We start from the raw sequence: 15729 nt of genomic DNA, 5'->3' as shown, positions 1-15729 counted from the left end.
ATCTCTGCTAGTCATGTAAATAGCCATTACATTTTTTTTTTTTTACATTACATTATAATATACAGATGCACTTGAATCATGAACCTTCAGAGAAAAGAGCAAACACTAAAAGAGAGGAAAATCAAAAAACGTAAACAAACAAATTGAATGCTGGCTGAATTCCATTTAGCGGCCTCAGATTCAGGATCCTGGTTTTGCCGCTGCTGGCTCACTGCCATGGCTTACTGGGAAACTTAAAAACAACAGAGCCATTGTTTGTGTTAGTAACACCTGCGCTGCTGACAAGTCAAAATGTCTGCTGCGAAAAGCTCCTGTTGTTTAGGCTGTTATCTACTAATTCAACTGATCATGAGAGGACAGCTGGCCTCCACCTGAACACTTCCTTGCAGAGAAACCCTTCAGTCACCTGCCTACAGCTTTGCAATCCATCTATCCTCCCATCATTCATCAGTGTCATAAGCTGCTTGGTCTAAATTCAGGAGAACTGGTTTTTCCTCTCTTGCTTTGTTTGTTGAGTCTACTTGTTTTACATATTTTGTGTCAGCCTCTACATACCCCCTGTACACACAGTGTATATTCTGACTTGGGTAAAGGCATCCACATAGAATTTTAACCAAGATCATGAGGACTAAGAGGCGATGACCCACACAGTTGTCCTGTACATCCGGGTACTGCTGTGACGGTAGTTGTACGTGTGGTAAACCACTTCACCGGTGCTACAGTGTGATGGTCCGACTGGCTTTCTTGTCCCTTTAATATGAAACCAAATCACAGGAGAAACTGTCGTGTTTAATAATTAATCTCTGTCAGTGTACTGAGGAATTGTATCGTGTGACAGTGAAGCTTAAACGGTGGTGAAGAGGGAGAGAAAAAGGCATACTACTATTCTTTCAGGGAGGGGGGTCAGTCACTGCACGGTAACTTAGCGGTCTGTTCTATTTTCCTGAGCAGAAAGTGTCTGTGTAGCGATGTTAGGTGCATTAAAGAGGACCGTGCGTCCCGCGCTGCAGCAGGCTCAGCTGCTGTCTGCTCTCAGACACACACACACACCATGGACACATAAGACGCAGGTCCGCGCCTGTGCTGCGACCTCTGCAACTCTTCACCTGCACCAGGACTCTCTCGGTGAGTTTAATGGTGTAATGTTCACCCAGTTTATACGTGCGTAAAGACATTATTGTTAACCTGCATATGAAATCACTAGAGCTCAACTATGCGGGGACACAGATGCATTTTAACTACGTGTGGCTGCGGGATCACTGCCGCTCCGTGTCGTCATACAACTCCCAAACTAACCAAAGAATCCTGGACACTGGCAGTATAGACCTCAACATCCGCCCGGACCGTACGGCAGTGGAAGATGGCCATCTCGTCCTCTCATGTAAGTCACTTATAAGTACAACAACCTACCAGCTGGGTAAAGCGGGAAACGTTGGGCCCCAGAGACCCCTATATGTCACTCAGTAGTAATCTGATTCATTGCATTTGTTGAGGAATTATCATATTATCAACTCTTGTGATCTTGTGTCAGAACCCGCAAATGTTATAGTTGCTCATGTAATGTATATAATCAAATAAACTCTGTTTAATTAAATTGCCCTTGTACAACTGACTTGAAGAAAACCTAGGGCCAGTTAGTTCTCCACTGTAACACTAAACTTGTTTTTTTGGTTTTGCAATGAAACTGTCATACATATGCTGCACATTTTTACATTTTAACAAATCTGGCCATGCACATTCACAAAACCAACTGGCTTTGTAAATTATTTTGCATGTTACTACCACATTTATGTTATTATGATTGGATGGAACAAAGAAACTCAAAGATTCCAAGCTAAAATGCAGTTCTGAGAAAAATGCATTTCTTATAGTTATAATCAAATGTCAGAATCTTCTTTGGGAGATTTACCACATTTGGATACAGTCAAATGTAATGCATTTGAATAGGCTGGTTAGCTATTCAAATATATCACAACGCATCACATTCATAAAACTTGTTAAAATGTGTTACGATGAATTTGTCATAAACTCCACCAGGCATACATAAAGATAATGCATTTTATTGAGCAGGTGAAACTTTACAGATTCAATAAGTGAACCAATAATTTGCATCTTGGAATTGCTTCAGGTGAGATATCTCAGATATCCATTTTTCTAACAAAGTAAGATGTAATTAAATTGAGCTATACTCATTTTTAGCATTTGCTTCTGTTTCAGCACACACACACACACACAAACAATGGTAGCTGTGAAAAGACTCAATCATTTTAGAGTATAATCATAAGTTTTCAACACAGGCGTGGGCAGAGGTGGACTTTTCCCTGTGTCATATTTTATCTTGTAAAGATTCACTCTGTTGTCGGGTAATCCTTAGGGTGTTGTCAGGTAACACTATTTAAGCTGTAAACCATAAAGAGATATTCATGCTTAAAAGGAGTATTATGTAATGTATATTTAGAATCAACCTTTATCAGCAACCGTTGAAATCCAACATCTTTAACAGACTGGTAAAGCAGACTTTGGCCCCCAGTGGTCACTGTCACATAAAAAGATGACACTGAAAAATACAATGTATAACAAAACTGGATATGCTCTTGATCCACAATTGTATATTGTGTAGAGTATTTAAATGAGCCCGTGAACACAACAGCTTTCTCTGTTTTGGCCTGGGTGGTGTCTAATTCAACATGGCTTCATATGGTGAGGTACTGCCTGAACAAGTAAGAAATGAGATAATGAAACTTCACAAAGATGGGAGAGGGTGAGAGTGCATCTGCAGGCTAAAGAGCATAAGCCACAGCAGTTACAGCAGTGTTTAGGAGGTGTTGAGCCATACTCACTACAACAGAAGCTGCTGTTGCATTGCTGGAAAAATTATGAGCACAATTCACTATTTACGCATTAAATGGACAGGATTTGCAGTTACCTTTAATTTTAGTGATACTGATCAGATATATACTCAGTTTTATAATAGACTGTATATGCTGCTCATTTAGTGTATTCTGTGGACATATGAGTGCTACCAGTAGTTGGATACACAGACAACTCAAATTCTTTTTTGTGCTATTGTGTCCACTAAAACTGTGCAATACATTTTATTTATAGTATTCCCACACTACCCAAGTTGTTTCTGAGACAAAAGGCAGATGATTGTTTATCAAACTCTTGGGTGTGCTCTGGAGTTGTAATACAAATGAAGGACACTGCAGTGTTCTCCTTTCACAGGATAACATGGGCTGCACAGGACACAGCACAACACCTCATCCACTTCTTAATCACCCAGATGGAGCAGACCTCCAAGCCACTGAGCTGTTCCCCAGAGAGGCTCCAGCAGACAGAGATGAACTAGCTTAACTAGCCCAAAGCCCAGACTACCTGGAGCCATCCCTTATTCTGTCTCCACTAGCAGCCTGCTCCTTCATGTAGACAAAGTCATGTGGGATTTAGTTGCCTCTTCTGTGAGTAAGAGGAATAAATGGTCCCACAGCAGCCAGGTGTTGAAAAGAAACAGGTGCTACTGCTACAATGTCCCTTGCGAGTGAAATACACTGGCTTCATGTGCACTCCAAGCACTCACCTTCCCACTTTCCTGCCATATTATGCCACACTTAAAATCTCTGTGACCCCGCAGCCCAGTGTGGGTCAGCTTTGACAGGAGCAGGGAGATGATTATAGTACTGGAGCATTGAGTTTTTCAGTGAGGAGCAAAATAAGGACAGGCATATGATATCACTACAAGCTTTTAATACCATATCGGCCCATTCAGAGTCTGACAGCTTGGAGATGCCCATGCTTTTTTGTATGGGCACCAGTCTGGCTTACATGCTACTCAGGACTGTCAAACTGACTGATATGGAGGACCAAAAGTGTCAAAGAAATAGCAATAACAACAAATTGTAGAATATTTTGTTAATACATATGTTAATCATTAAATTACCATTCACTAAATTTCAAAGTAATTTGATATTTAACATTATAATGGAAATTTAAAGAATTTAGAATTTAGAAGAATTAGATTTAATTAGATTTAATTTAAAAAATGGATATAGAAAAATAACATAAAACAGTCAATAAGCACATCATTTAAAAATACATAATGTAACAAGCTCTCTGATTGGTTTCAGAGCTGCACCCACCTAATTCCCTAGCTATCTTTTCCAAATTTGTTTAGGTGCCAAGAAGATCCTTTTAAGAGCATAAGTGTATGTGCTTACATCATTCCATGCCTATCTTGCATGGTTTTACATCATTTTACCAGCTCAAGGCTGAAAGTGTCATGGAAGGGCTAAATGCAGAGCAAATTGAATAATGGAAATGGAAAAGAGAGAGGTTATTAAAATATGAATTAATTCATGTATTTTTAAATCATGTACTACTGTTTTGGGTGCTGTTTTTTGTAAACTGCTTAATTTGAGCTAATTTCTATGCAAATTAAAGACTTTACTAAATAAATATTTACTAATCTATAAGTAAATTAATTTGTAAACAAATGTATTAATGCCTGTTTTTATAGTACAATTTGTTAGAAATTAATGAAATGCTTTATTACTATTGCTGTGACACTTGTGGTCCTCCATAGGCTGATGTCTCCCTGTGGGCTGCTTGGCTGCAGCAGTTCTTGCACAAAAGATGGACTGTCACTGTGTTTTTATGTACACACTAGAGTGGCACTGTGTCTTATATAAACTGACAAATGGGGACCTGTCAGCCCCAAGACAATTGATGATGCACATGCTCCTGCAGGCATCCTGGCAGCTGTGCCTCTCCCTGTTAGCAGCGCATATTCAAGGTCAGCTGAGTCTGGGAGTGGATAGGGAGTGCATAGACTTGGTTTAGTAAATGCTGAGTCTTAATGCTACAAGGGTTCCTATGGGCTCCCATCAGGGCCCCTTGTACTCATTTGCTGCATATATGCACTCATAGATCAGGTCAAGTGTAGTTTTGAAATGCACTTTCCATTAATTGTACCTAATAACAATATTTTTCATGTCTTTATGCCAGGGCCTGGTGGTCATGTGTCAAAGTACAGTCTCAATTGGCTAGCTGAGAACAGTTATGAAGGAAAGAAGCAGAGCACTGTCCAGCCACGCATCTTTTGGAACTCAGACATCTACAAAAGTGCAAACATACCATCAGCCAAATGGGACACATTTATGAGTTGTGATGATGAAGTGAAGAAGTTCCTCCAGAACTATCTTCTGTACGGGATCGCTTTCGTAGATGATGTCCCAGCTACAGTGGAGGCCACAGAGGCAGTTACCCAGAGGGTCAGTCTTATCAGGTATGAAACACTTCTGTTGGCCTATACTACACTGAAAGTCTTTCTGTGACAAAAGACATTCTCATATAACTAGCAACTAGTATTACATTCAGAGGCAATGCAAAAGATTTTGAGCCTTTGTCTACTTATTCCTAATCCACCTATATTTTGTGTGTTACTCACTAGGGAGACCACATATGGAAGGACGTGGTGCTTTACTTCAGATTTTTCCAGAGGAGACACTGCCTACAGCCAGCTGGCCCTGGATCGTCACACTGACACCTCATACTTTCAGGAACCATGTGGGTAAGTGCAGGAGGGATGGAACTTTTCAAAACAGTCCCAATACAATAGAAGTGACAGGAACTTTGTTTACTTTGTTTTTTTTTTACTTAATACCACTGATTGTTCTTACAGAATACAGGTTTTCCACTGCCTAAAGCATGAAGGAACCGGGGGAAGGACACTACTTGTGGATGGGTTCTATGCTGCTGAAACATTACGCCAGCGGTCACCTGAACATTTTGAGCTGCTTTCCCGTGTGCCCATTAGGCACGAGTACATTGAAAACACTGACAACCATAGAAACCACATGACTGGCATTGGCCCTGTGGTTAACGTCTATCCTTGGAACAATGAAATTTACCTCATCCGGTATGTTTGGTGTCAGTATTCTCATGTTTGTTCAGTTATGAATTATCAGACATCGCATTATATGTTCAGTGTTTGAGAGTTAGCATCACTGTTTTTTGTTTCTCTTATTCATCTTACAGCAATTGTATTTCACTAGAATGTATTATATTTATTACCTTTCAATATTTTGTGCTCTTGGCTATAAATAAAATAAAGTGACTTAATATACTATATTATATAGAAGTTGGTTGAGAAATTTCTCAATAGTTACTTTCTTACTATTTTTACATCATGTGTGTAAAAATATACATACTTCTGTAATTTGAGGATATGATGAAATGTTTTAAACTTCAAATCAACAAAATCAAAAGCTTTTCTTTTCCTCTGTTTTTTTCAACAGGTACAACAACTATGATCGATCAGTGATAAACACAATCCCCCATGGTGTTGTTCAGCAATGGTATGTGGCACATCGAGAGCTGACAACAGAACTACGGCGACCAGAGAATGAGCTATGGGTGAAACTGTCTCCAGGGAAGGTAAGAAAGTTACTTACTAAAGGGAATGCCACTGAATCTTTGCACTCACAAATGCCCAATCCAGAAAATAATTCTGTCAGTCTCAAGCAATGAATTTACAGTTTTAGGATTATGGGGAGGAAACAGAAAGATAGAACTGTGTAATTCAGTAATCTGATGATGATACCTTCTATTTTTGTAGGTGATTTTCATAGACAACTGGCGTGTCATGCATGGGAGGGAGTCATTCACCGGCTTGAGACAACTCTGTGGATGTTATTTGACCAGAGACGATGTCCTTAGCACTGCGCGTTGCTTTGGTTTACAAGCCTGATCATGGCTTTGAAAGATGCTTCACTTCTGTGCCTTACTGCTTAGGTTTACTTAAATCTGCACTGAAAGTCTTCTTCAATCAGAACAATCAAACAGCTTCACTACTGAGACACACCACATTTTACTCATCCTTGGTCATTGCTGATGATGTTTGTTGTTTATGTATCATTTTAAATAGCTTGCTACCATTGAACTCATGTAATCATACAGTATGATCATATGAAATGATAAAAGGAGAATGGGATTGCACAAAATACATTGTTATATAAATACATTGTTTATTAGTTGGGATTGTGCCAGAACAGGCAGAAACAGCCAATGAAAATAATGCGCAAAGCTGCAGTCGAAGTCCAAGAGTACAAGTGACATTAAGGTCCATGTGTTTTACAGTGGTGAGGTGTGTGCAGTGTCTCTGTGCAGTCAGTTTCAGTCTAAATGCATGCTTACTGTTAAATGGATGATTTTGAGAATCACTTTTAAACAACTGTCTGCAGATGTGATATAGTCATCAGATAACACTTTTATGTATCTTGTAATTGGCAGACTCCGAATACTTACAGCCAGTCTGCAAAGCAAGGACCGACATTGTTAAGATTTAGATAGAATTACTTTACGAAATGTCTCGTCTAATTTACATATTCACATACAACTTAATAATTATTTTTAACGTACAGTTATTTGAGATTTAAACCTTATCATAATTTTAAATTTTCCACATAGTTATAGTAATACTGTCACTGAAGCCTGAGACCAGCTATGTTCACTTTTGGATAATTGGATATAATATAGGATGATGACAGTTTGTCTCACTGTATAATAGTGAAACTGTCCCTAAATTCTGCCAAACTAGTCCCTAACAATCTATATTTTACATTTAACATTCTACTTCAGTTGTGGTACTATATGGCTGTCTTTTATATCATTCCAAATTAGTTTGGCAGTAGCTGTTCTCAGATAAAGTGGAACCTGAGTAAGACTAATTAAAATTAAGGTGGTGTGTGTAAACTCACCATTTGGCTCCATAAAGATGTCAAGCAGCAGTTAAAGGAAACATATTGAAGGTCTTTTTGCTGCCTTCACACTTGCCAAATAATCATAAATATGTGGACAGTAGCTCAGCATTGGTAGAGGGGTGCCAGGTTGATTTGCACTAAATTTATGGATCTGGTTGTGCCACAGAGACAGAGAGAGAGAGTGAGAGAGAGAGAGAGAGAGAGAGAGAGAGATGTTCAATATTTGCTTACTAATGGTGAAATAAACAAGGTTGGCACAATCCTGTAGTAAAAAAAAATGTCCATAATTAATTTTCAGCTGTTAATATAGTTTGTGATCAAATCAATGAGTCGATGGCACATCTTCTACTTTATGCCCAGGAATAAAACAGCTGAAGTTGTCACCACTGCTCTCCTAATAATTCATACGGGAATAAAAAGTGTAAGTATGCTGCTACCTTGATGATACTTGATATTGTCAATTGCGGTCACACTGGAAGAGTTACATCACACAGCAACTCAAAAAACCCTGTATTTTATTTAATCAGGACCTGCAAACACACAAAATAGTCACACTAGTCACACAGCTGCTTGACAATTTGTATGGCCAAAGATCAATTAAGGACTAATCTGGAGGCCCAGTCATTCTTCCCTTCAGGAATTAGAGATATTTTATCCTTTTAAAGACACTATTTGAATGTATGGAATTATGTTTGGGTTCAAACCCAATAATGTGTCACTATATCAAAAAAAAAAAAAAAAAAAAAAAATCATAAAAGATAAAAACATGCAATGAGTTTGTTGAATATATCAGTATAACTGCAATTATTTGGGGGACAGCAGAGATCAACAGTTATCAATTGCATGATACAGATGCTGCCCTCATCATTTCAGCATTATACTGTAAGTGTTACAAAACATTTGTGTAGTGATTCATGAAACAAATTCAAATACGAGTTACAATATAAAAGTCTGCTGTATTATTATACTGTATGTTTTATACTGTACTCTATTGTCACACTATGTAACTGGTAAAACAAATGAAAGAAGTAGGATTATAAAAATGTTAGAAGAAGATCTGCCTCTGCAGATCAAAGTTTTAAGTGATAAAAAACAATTTGGCAAATGAAAAAAAGCTGTATAAGACTGAATTTATGGTAAGCACAGAGAATACATCATCAAACATGAAGATGTGCTTCGTAACATTGATTAAATCAGAGAATGACGTATAATAAAGACTGAACATCCTGGACATCTTGTTATTCAGATTAGTGACGTAGCTCCAGTTGTTTTCAACAGGCCCTTTTTTTTAGGCTTGTGGCTCATCTCTCTCAGCATGAAGGTTGCTGGCTGTGGTTGCCACGGGAACGCTGTCTGTGGCTTCCTGAGCCTGGTGAGAGCTCCTCCTAGTGGACAGAGAGAGAGTTGACATTACATCCTTAGATTACAAATCACAAGATGAAATGCAGGAACATCAAGAACCTAAAACCTCACTTCATCTCGTTGCCCTCTGATGCTTTCACTGCCTTGTATTTGTGCCTCTTCACAGTGTGAGCGATGAACCACACAACCAGGATGATAAGGACACACCCGAGCAACGCTCCAATCACTGCACCAGCAATCACTCCGTCTCCCACTTCTGTACAAGAAGCACACAAGTATACAAGTTTTTGTTTGATGTACAGTTTTGTACAGATGCTCTCAAAAACAAACAAAAAAAATTCTAATCATACCAGGACTTAGCTCTATAGTGCAAGTTGAAAATCCCACAACATTTGTAGCGTTGCACTGGTACTCCCCGAACTGAAACTGGGATATGTTGCTGATCTTGTATATTCCAGTTTTGGTTGCTGAGGAAAAAAAGACCATTTATGTTTATGAATGTATGAATGTGGTAATATTTACAAGTATACATGCAGTGTTTACTCATACAATACTCACTCAATCCCGGTACAGGCATTCTGGCCTTATTCTGGTCCAGTTTGGTCCACATGTATTGAGGAGGCGGACTTCCATGCTCACTGTGGCAGGTCAGAGTGACCAGGTGACCTGATTCAACATCACCATGGACGGAGCAATAAGGAGCGGAGGGCCTCTCTGACAGACCATAAGGAAGATGCAAGGGCTTATCAGGTGATTTCATATTTAGTTTTCTAAATCTCACTTGACGAAGAGCTCCAGACTGAATTGATCAGCTCTCCACAGAGGTTTGGTAATAGAGTCTGCCACACTGATGGAGCACTCTGATAAGAATTTAATTTAGATTTTAAACACTATGCTCTACAAATATATATAGAGTCAAATTCTAAAATACTAGTAGTCATCAACTTTATATTTATGCTGTTTTTGACAAAGCTTGATTCATGACAATATGTGATGAGACTTCTCTGGAACAGATTAGATATTACACATTTTTTAATTGGTCAGTAAATCACTAACCATTATTGTTATACTTCAAGACAGTGACTTAAGTGTACTTAAAGTACTGTGACTGATATTTTTCCACATTGATGCGTACAGTATATGCATCAACATGTAAGCAGGGTTTTACTGCTGTAGCTGTTTTTGCTAACGGAAAAGGTCACAAGCCAAAATAAATGGGAACCATTTGTTTAATCTTTGACAGTGCACTGTATCCTATAGGCCTATCATATGTAAAGTCTTAACTTGAAAGGTAACGTATAACTACAGGTGTCAATGTAATGGAGTAAAAGCAAGAGTATTTCTCTCTGATAAGAAGAGAGAAAAAGTAAAATATAATTCTATAATGCCAGTGCTGCTTTAACAGTGGTTCATGCTATCCTGCATATTGATTATAATCAAACAGGTTCTGCTGAGCAATCTGATTGGACAAAGGCTGTGTATCTTTATTTCTGTTTATTTGCTCAGCACAGTGTTAATATCACAGAGATCCTTTTAGACACTTCCACCCACATTTTGTGCTGTTGACACGACTCAGCACCAAACATGCATGTACCAGTAATCATAACTGAAGAAAACTGCTTTAATTAAAGATATTTCATTAGATACTTTATACCATATGCTTTTGTAACAGGAGATTATTTTTTACTTTGTTTCAAAACTGGTTGTAAAAGTCACTTCAAACTAAAAAAAACCATTGGGGTAATTTGTGGGACATGTAACAAAGGCAATTCTGCTGTTTTGAGTTTGTGAAACTGGAAATTCCTTTGCTTACTGTTTAACAAATAGGGTGACACATGTCTTTCCATTAGTCATCATGAGGCAGGACGTTTTTAGGGTGTGGCCTTATTCTCTGTTCCGGGGTTGAGACTGAATCCTTACAACACGGTACAGTTCATGGTACTGATCATTCAGCTTTCGCTTAATTGACTGGACATTTCTGCCAGAACATCTTAAATTATATAACTTCATATTTGATATCTATCCTGTTTTCACATCACAACAGCATTAATTGGGAACATACAACATACTGCAGGGGGTAAAGCTGACACTCTTATTTGTAATTCATGATGGACTGCTCACTCTCATTACAGTATTACCATAATCCTGTGTAACAGTTAGCGAGGATGGAAATCATCTTTGATTGAATGATAATCAGCGTGAGAACAGCCATACATATTCATACAGCTCTTAAGTATGCATCACATTCTGTGTGTAGAAACTCTCCTGCAAACATTTTCATAAAGGGCGAGGTTACGGGATACGAGGCGTGTGGTTAGCATGCAGCAGCTGCTGATATATATTCTGTATGCAGTACAAGGATGCAGTCACAGTTCTACTCTAATTTCCAACACTGACAATGAGGAGACTGCCACAGTAACCATGGAAACTAGTGAAGATACTGAGGCCTGCAAGGTTGTCCTGGTAACTCAGTGAATGAGAGGGTTCAAACTCAATGTAATTCCCGAATCACACTATTCAGGGCCACTATTTTAATACATTTGTTAATGTTTTTGCGCTCATAATAGATACAATAATCTCAGATGTGGAAAGAGCTCTGCAATACTTCATTGAAATAAAAGTATCCTTACTGCAGTTAAATTTTGCCTGCTTTAATTTAGGCTGGGCTTTTATGTTGAAAAAATGGAGTAGCTCACACAGGCATGACTAATGTAACCCTAGTTTTTAATGAAGAATATAGAGAGAGGCAAAAAGATGAATGGTTAAAAAAAATCACATATACTACAAAAATAACACTTCAAAGAGATTGACAGTGTTTGGCTCTCCTCCTTCAGGTAGCCACACCCTTATGAGCTGGAGAAAATAATGGACGAGGCACCAGCAGGAGGTTCAGATTAGGTGTTTTTTTCTTTTCTCTGTCTTTGCAGCAGCAGCTCATGTTTGCCGAACTACACCCAGGTCTGAGTGTGGGTGCTGGTTTGAAAACAGAACTTTAGCAGAAAGCAGAACTGCTCTCTATAATGCAAATATTCAACTGATACAGCTAACAGGTGTGGTCGAGCACCATGAAATCCCCTGCACACCTGCTGTGCAGCCTCCGATTGTTTCTGATTATTTTTCCTCAGTGTTATGTGTTTAACTACATCAGAGAGGGGTTATTAAAGGTCGCGAAACTTACCGAGAACTTTCACAAAGATATTGGCTGTAGACTGTCCATCCACATCAGGAAAGTTATGAACCTCACAGGTGTAGGTTCCAGCATCTGATGGCTGCATGTTGCTCATTATTATTGAGGCATTTTTGGTCATGCCTGGAGAAAGGGGAGGCTGAAGCCTGCTCTCGTAAGGTCTTGGAATGACATCCTTTCCTGATTGATAGTAATAGACCTAAAAGCAAATGGCAACCAATCAGAACATCTTAGTAATCAAGTTATTTATTTCCTTGTTCTGTTCATTTTAGAGCATGGCAAAAACCTTGCTGTCATACAGCAGGTTTGTTTAGGAAGTCTAACTGAAAACTTCTAATGTCACCCATCAACATAATCTGTGATTCAGCATCGGCTAATTAAAGTAACATTGATGTAGTTTACAGACTGACAGATCAGTGATTTTATTGTCTGAGTGTATCCTTTTTAGATTGCTTGGTACCAAGAATAAAATAGCGACTAAAAGTTGAGACAATGGCAGTTAAATTAGTTATATTAATGTTTTGAGAACAGGTATTTGTCCATGTCCAATGGATGGTACCATTTTGTTCAAAATGTAAGTTGACCATGTCCGTCAGAAAGTTAGTCATGGCCATATTGTGAAATGAATTCAAAACCAGCCCTTATCTGATTTCTTAGACATAGGCTTTGTTATCTGAGTAAGTAAGGCGTGTCTCTTGTTGAACAGCAGTTCACAAGCTTGTGTTTTTAGTGAATGTTCAAGCTTTGTAATAAATCTGACATTTCTAGGAGTAGGGTAATCAAACTTTGAATATTCTCCAAAATGTTGAGTTCTCTGATGAGATACCGCCCAGTGTAAATCCAACTGCAGTGTTGCATGTTAGTGATCATGTTAAAACAACAACATACCACGTTTTTATAAAGTAGCAAATTTAAAGTGAACTCAAAAAAGTGACTGATGTTTTTATATCACTCAAAAGCCTTGTACAGTCATTAAGCAAACTGGAAAGATTCTGACACTCACTGATACTCAACCTGATGCTACAGTAAAGCATCCTTCAATCCCAGTTGGCTTACAGATTTAGGTACATTTGAGCACATTAATAAACCCTACCTGTATGTCTTCTTGCTGCTGCATCAAGGTGGATGATGGAACAAAATTCCACTGGATGGTAAGGCCGGTGGTCTCTTCAGCAGTAGTCACAAACATACACTGAAGTAGGACACTTCCACCCTTTGTGACATTGACATATTTCTGTGGTGTACTGACCGTGATCAGTTCAGCACATCCTACAAAACAACAAGTTAATCAAGTTTCAAGTAGGTTAAATCCAAATCCAAACATTCTTCACTAAAATCACCATGTAATCCAAGAGGAATATAGTTACCTATTATGCTTGTAAGCACCAACAAGCTCAACGTGGACCACATCTTCACAAATGTTATAGTTCTTTTAGACTGAACTTTCTGCAGTCTCCACCACTGACTCTTGCAAGCAGCACTGGAAGAGGATAAAAACGTTATAGTATCATAGGCAAGGTTACAGTATGTTTGGTAATGGACTGATACTATGCATGTTGATAACACAATGTTTGCATATCCATGTTTGCCAGACTGGGTGTGTATACTCTGTTGTTTTTCAAAAACTGGTGATTTAGCCGTTAATGATTTTGGGTGGGGGCAGATGAAAATAAGAGGTGATAAAACTCACCAGTTCAAATATAAATGAATTATTTTATATAGTTAATACAACAAATACAGTTTACATTTTAAATTATGGCAAACGTTACAGGCAGTGCAGCCATGTGTGTGTTTGAGGTTGCTGACTCTATATGGCAGGTTAGGACCACAGTGTGTTGTGACACTGATGGTTAATTCATTTTTCAGTACTTTGGCAGTAGTTTCACTACAGCTCATCACTCCATCCTCCATCGTCTTGTAAGTCATTCTGGGTCAGGGCTCCTGGCAAAGAAATTAATGTAATTTAATCTCCACCTGGCCTTTATCACCCGCCACAAGGAAGTGTAAGCCAAAGCACTGCAACATGCTGCTTATCGCTGGGGAGTTCACTCCCTGGTGCTGCGTACTTAATAAAGGCAGTTTCACCTTTGTCGTTTTCGTTCACACAGCGCAGAGCACAACGCCGACAGAGAGAGAGAGAGAGAGAGAGACAGTGAATCACACATGATTAATTGTCTATAATTACCAGAAGCTGACATAAGTGATTAACAATGTGAAAAATTTTGATCAGGGGTGACTGGAGGGGTGAGGGAGGGAGGTGGTGGGTGATGTGGGGAAGTGGAGGGAGGCCTGTAGAGCTCATTATCCAGAGGACACTTACGTGATAGGTTAGGGAGTGAGGCGATCTCAGTGTCTTGTGAACAGAACAACATGTGTTGGCAGCTGTGGACAGAAGTGTACAGTGAAACAAAGGGGCAGACTTTAAATAAATACAATCAACAGCGTGACTCATGACTGACTGATCAGCATGCAAGACTGAGAAACATTTCTGAAGAATTAAGTTGCCAGTGTGGGTAAATAAGTGATAAAAGGGGGATGAATGGGGGGGCATTTTGTCCAAATTCTATAAAGTCAAGTGTGAAAACTAAAGAGAAAGCACATTTAGCTACAGCTTAGAACTGAGAATGGCCTATTTTGACATAAGTCTGTTCATCAGATCAAGAACACATAAATATGCTCCACTGTAACATACCTACCTTTTTATTTCCTGATCAGGGCCATTCACATTTTTGATCTTAAAGCAGTATATTGATATAAACCTATTTTAGTATCATATTCCAGAAATATATATAAAGAAGAAGACACTGAGCATGTGAAAGCTTTTCATCTTGTATTCCAGTAAACTCTTTGTGAGTGACTGTGAGATTCCTTTACAAAAATCAGCCACTACATTTTTATCATTTTGTTTCCTATTTATGTGCTTCTATGTGCCATCTTAAAAACAGTAAGACAGCATGGACAGAGTAGAACACATTCTGTTGTAACTACAAGAACAGAACCATGTGTATGAAAGATGAACATGAAATTCAGTCAGACTAGCAACTCTGTGAGGCTGTATTTAGTCACAGTGGCGCTTTGAGCTAAATGCTAATGCAGTGTTAACAATGACAGTGACAATGTTAATGTGTTCACCATCTTAGTTTAGTACATCTACATGCTAAAATTAGCTAATTAGCACTAAACACAAAGTATCCAAATGCAAGTTTTTCACATATTTGGTCATAAACCAAAGCATTGGACACACTGAAACTTTGACACAATGATGGTAGATATTAAGGTGCCAGAGGATCACCAAAGTCAGTAAAATTCATCCTCTGGGCACCTTGCATTACTGTTAGTTGTCGGTAGTTGTTAAGATATGCTACTAAAAACCAAAAATGTCAACCTCATGACTAAAGGAAAAGTCAGGGGATCACCAAAATC

The 15729-nt window shown here is 38.6% G+C and overlaps 2 protein-coding genes across 2 annotated transcripts; one reads left to right on the top strand and one right to left on the bottom strand.

Annotated features, from left to right (window-relative positions):
- Positions 1 to 678: 678 nt before the first annotated feature.
- On the top strand, positions 679 to 6998 carry tmlhe (trimethyllysine hydroxylase, epsilon). The gene is made up of 7 exons (XM_018692495.2): positions 679 to 1125; positions 1205 to 1381; positions 5002 to 5281; positions 5447 to 5566; positions 5678 to 5914; positions 6294 to 6432; positions 6614 to 6998. Exons 1-7 carry the CDS (start codon positions 969 to 971, stop codon positions 6743 to 6745), a joined length of 1242 nt encoding a protein of 413 aa, XP_018548011.1. The 5' UTR covers positions 679 to 968; the 3' UTR covers positions 6746 to 6998.
- Positions 6999 to 7134: 136 nt separating this feature from the next.
- Positions 7135 to 13786, bottom strand: LOC108893981 (V-set and immunoglobulin domain-containing protein 1). Its single transcript, XM_018692496.2, has 7 exons — positions 13674 to 13786; positions 13400 to 13575; positions 12298 to 12505; positions 9678 to 9833; positions 9470 to 9586; positions 9231 to 9375; positions 7135 to 9142 (listed from the first exon to the last, which is right to left on the bottom strand). Exons 1-7 carry the CDS (start codon positions 13714 to 13716, stop codon positions 9046 to 9048), a joined length of 942 nt encoding a protein of 313 aa, XP_018548012.1. The 5' UTR covers positions 13717 to 13786; the 3' UTR covers positions 7135 to 9045.
- Between the last annotated feature and the right edge of the window lie 1943 nt (positions 13787 to 15729).

Source organism: Lates calcarifer, linkage group LG20, assembly GCF_001640805.2.
Source record: "Lates calcarifer isolate ASB-BC8 linkage group LG20, TLL_Latcal_v3, whole genome shotgun sequence".
Lineage (NCBI taxonomy): Eukaryota > Metazoa > Chordata > Actinopteri > Centropomidae > Lates > Lates calcarifer.
This window is presented reverse-complemented; position numbering and strand designations above follow the sequence as displayed.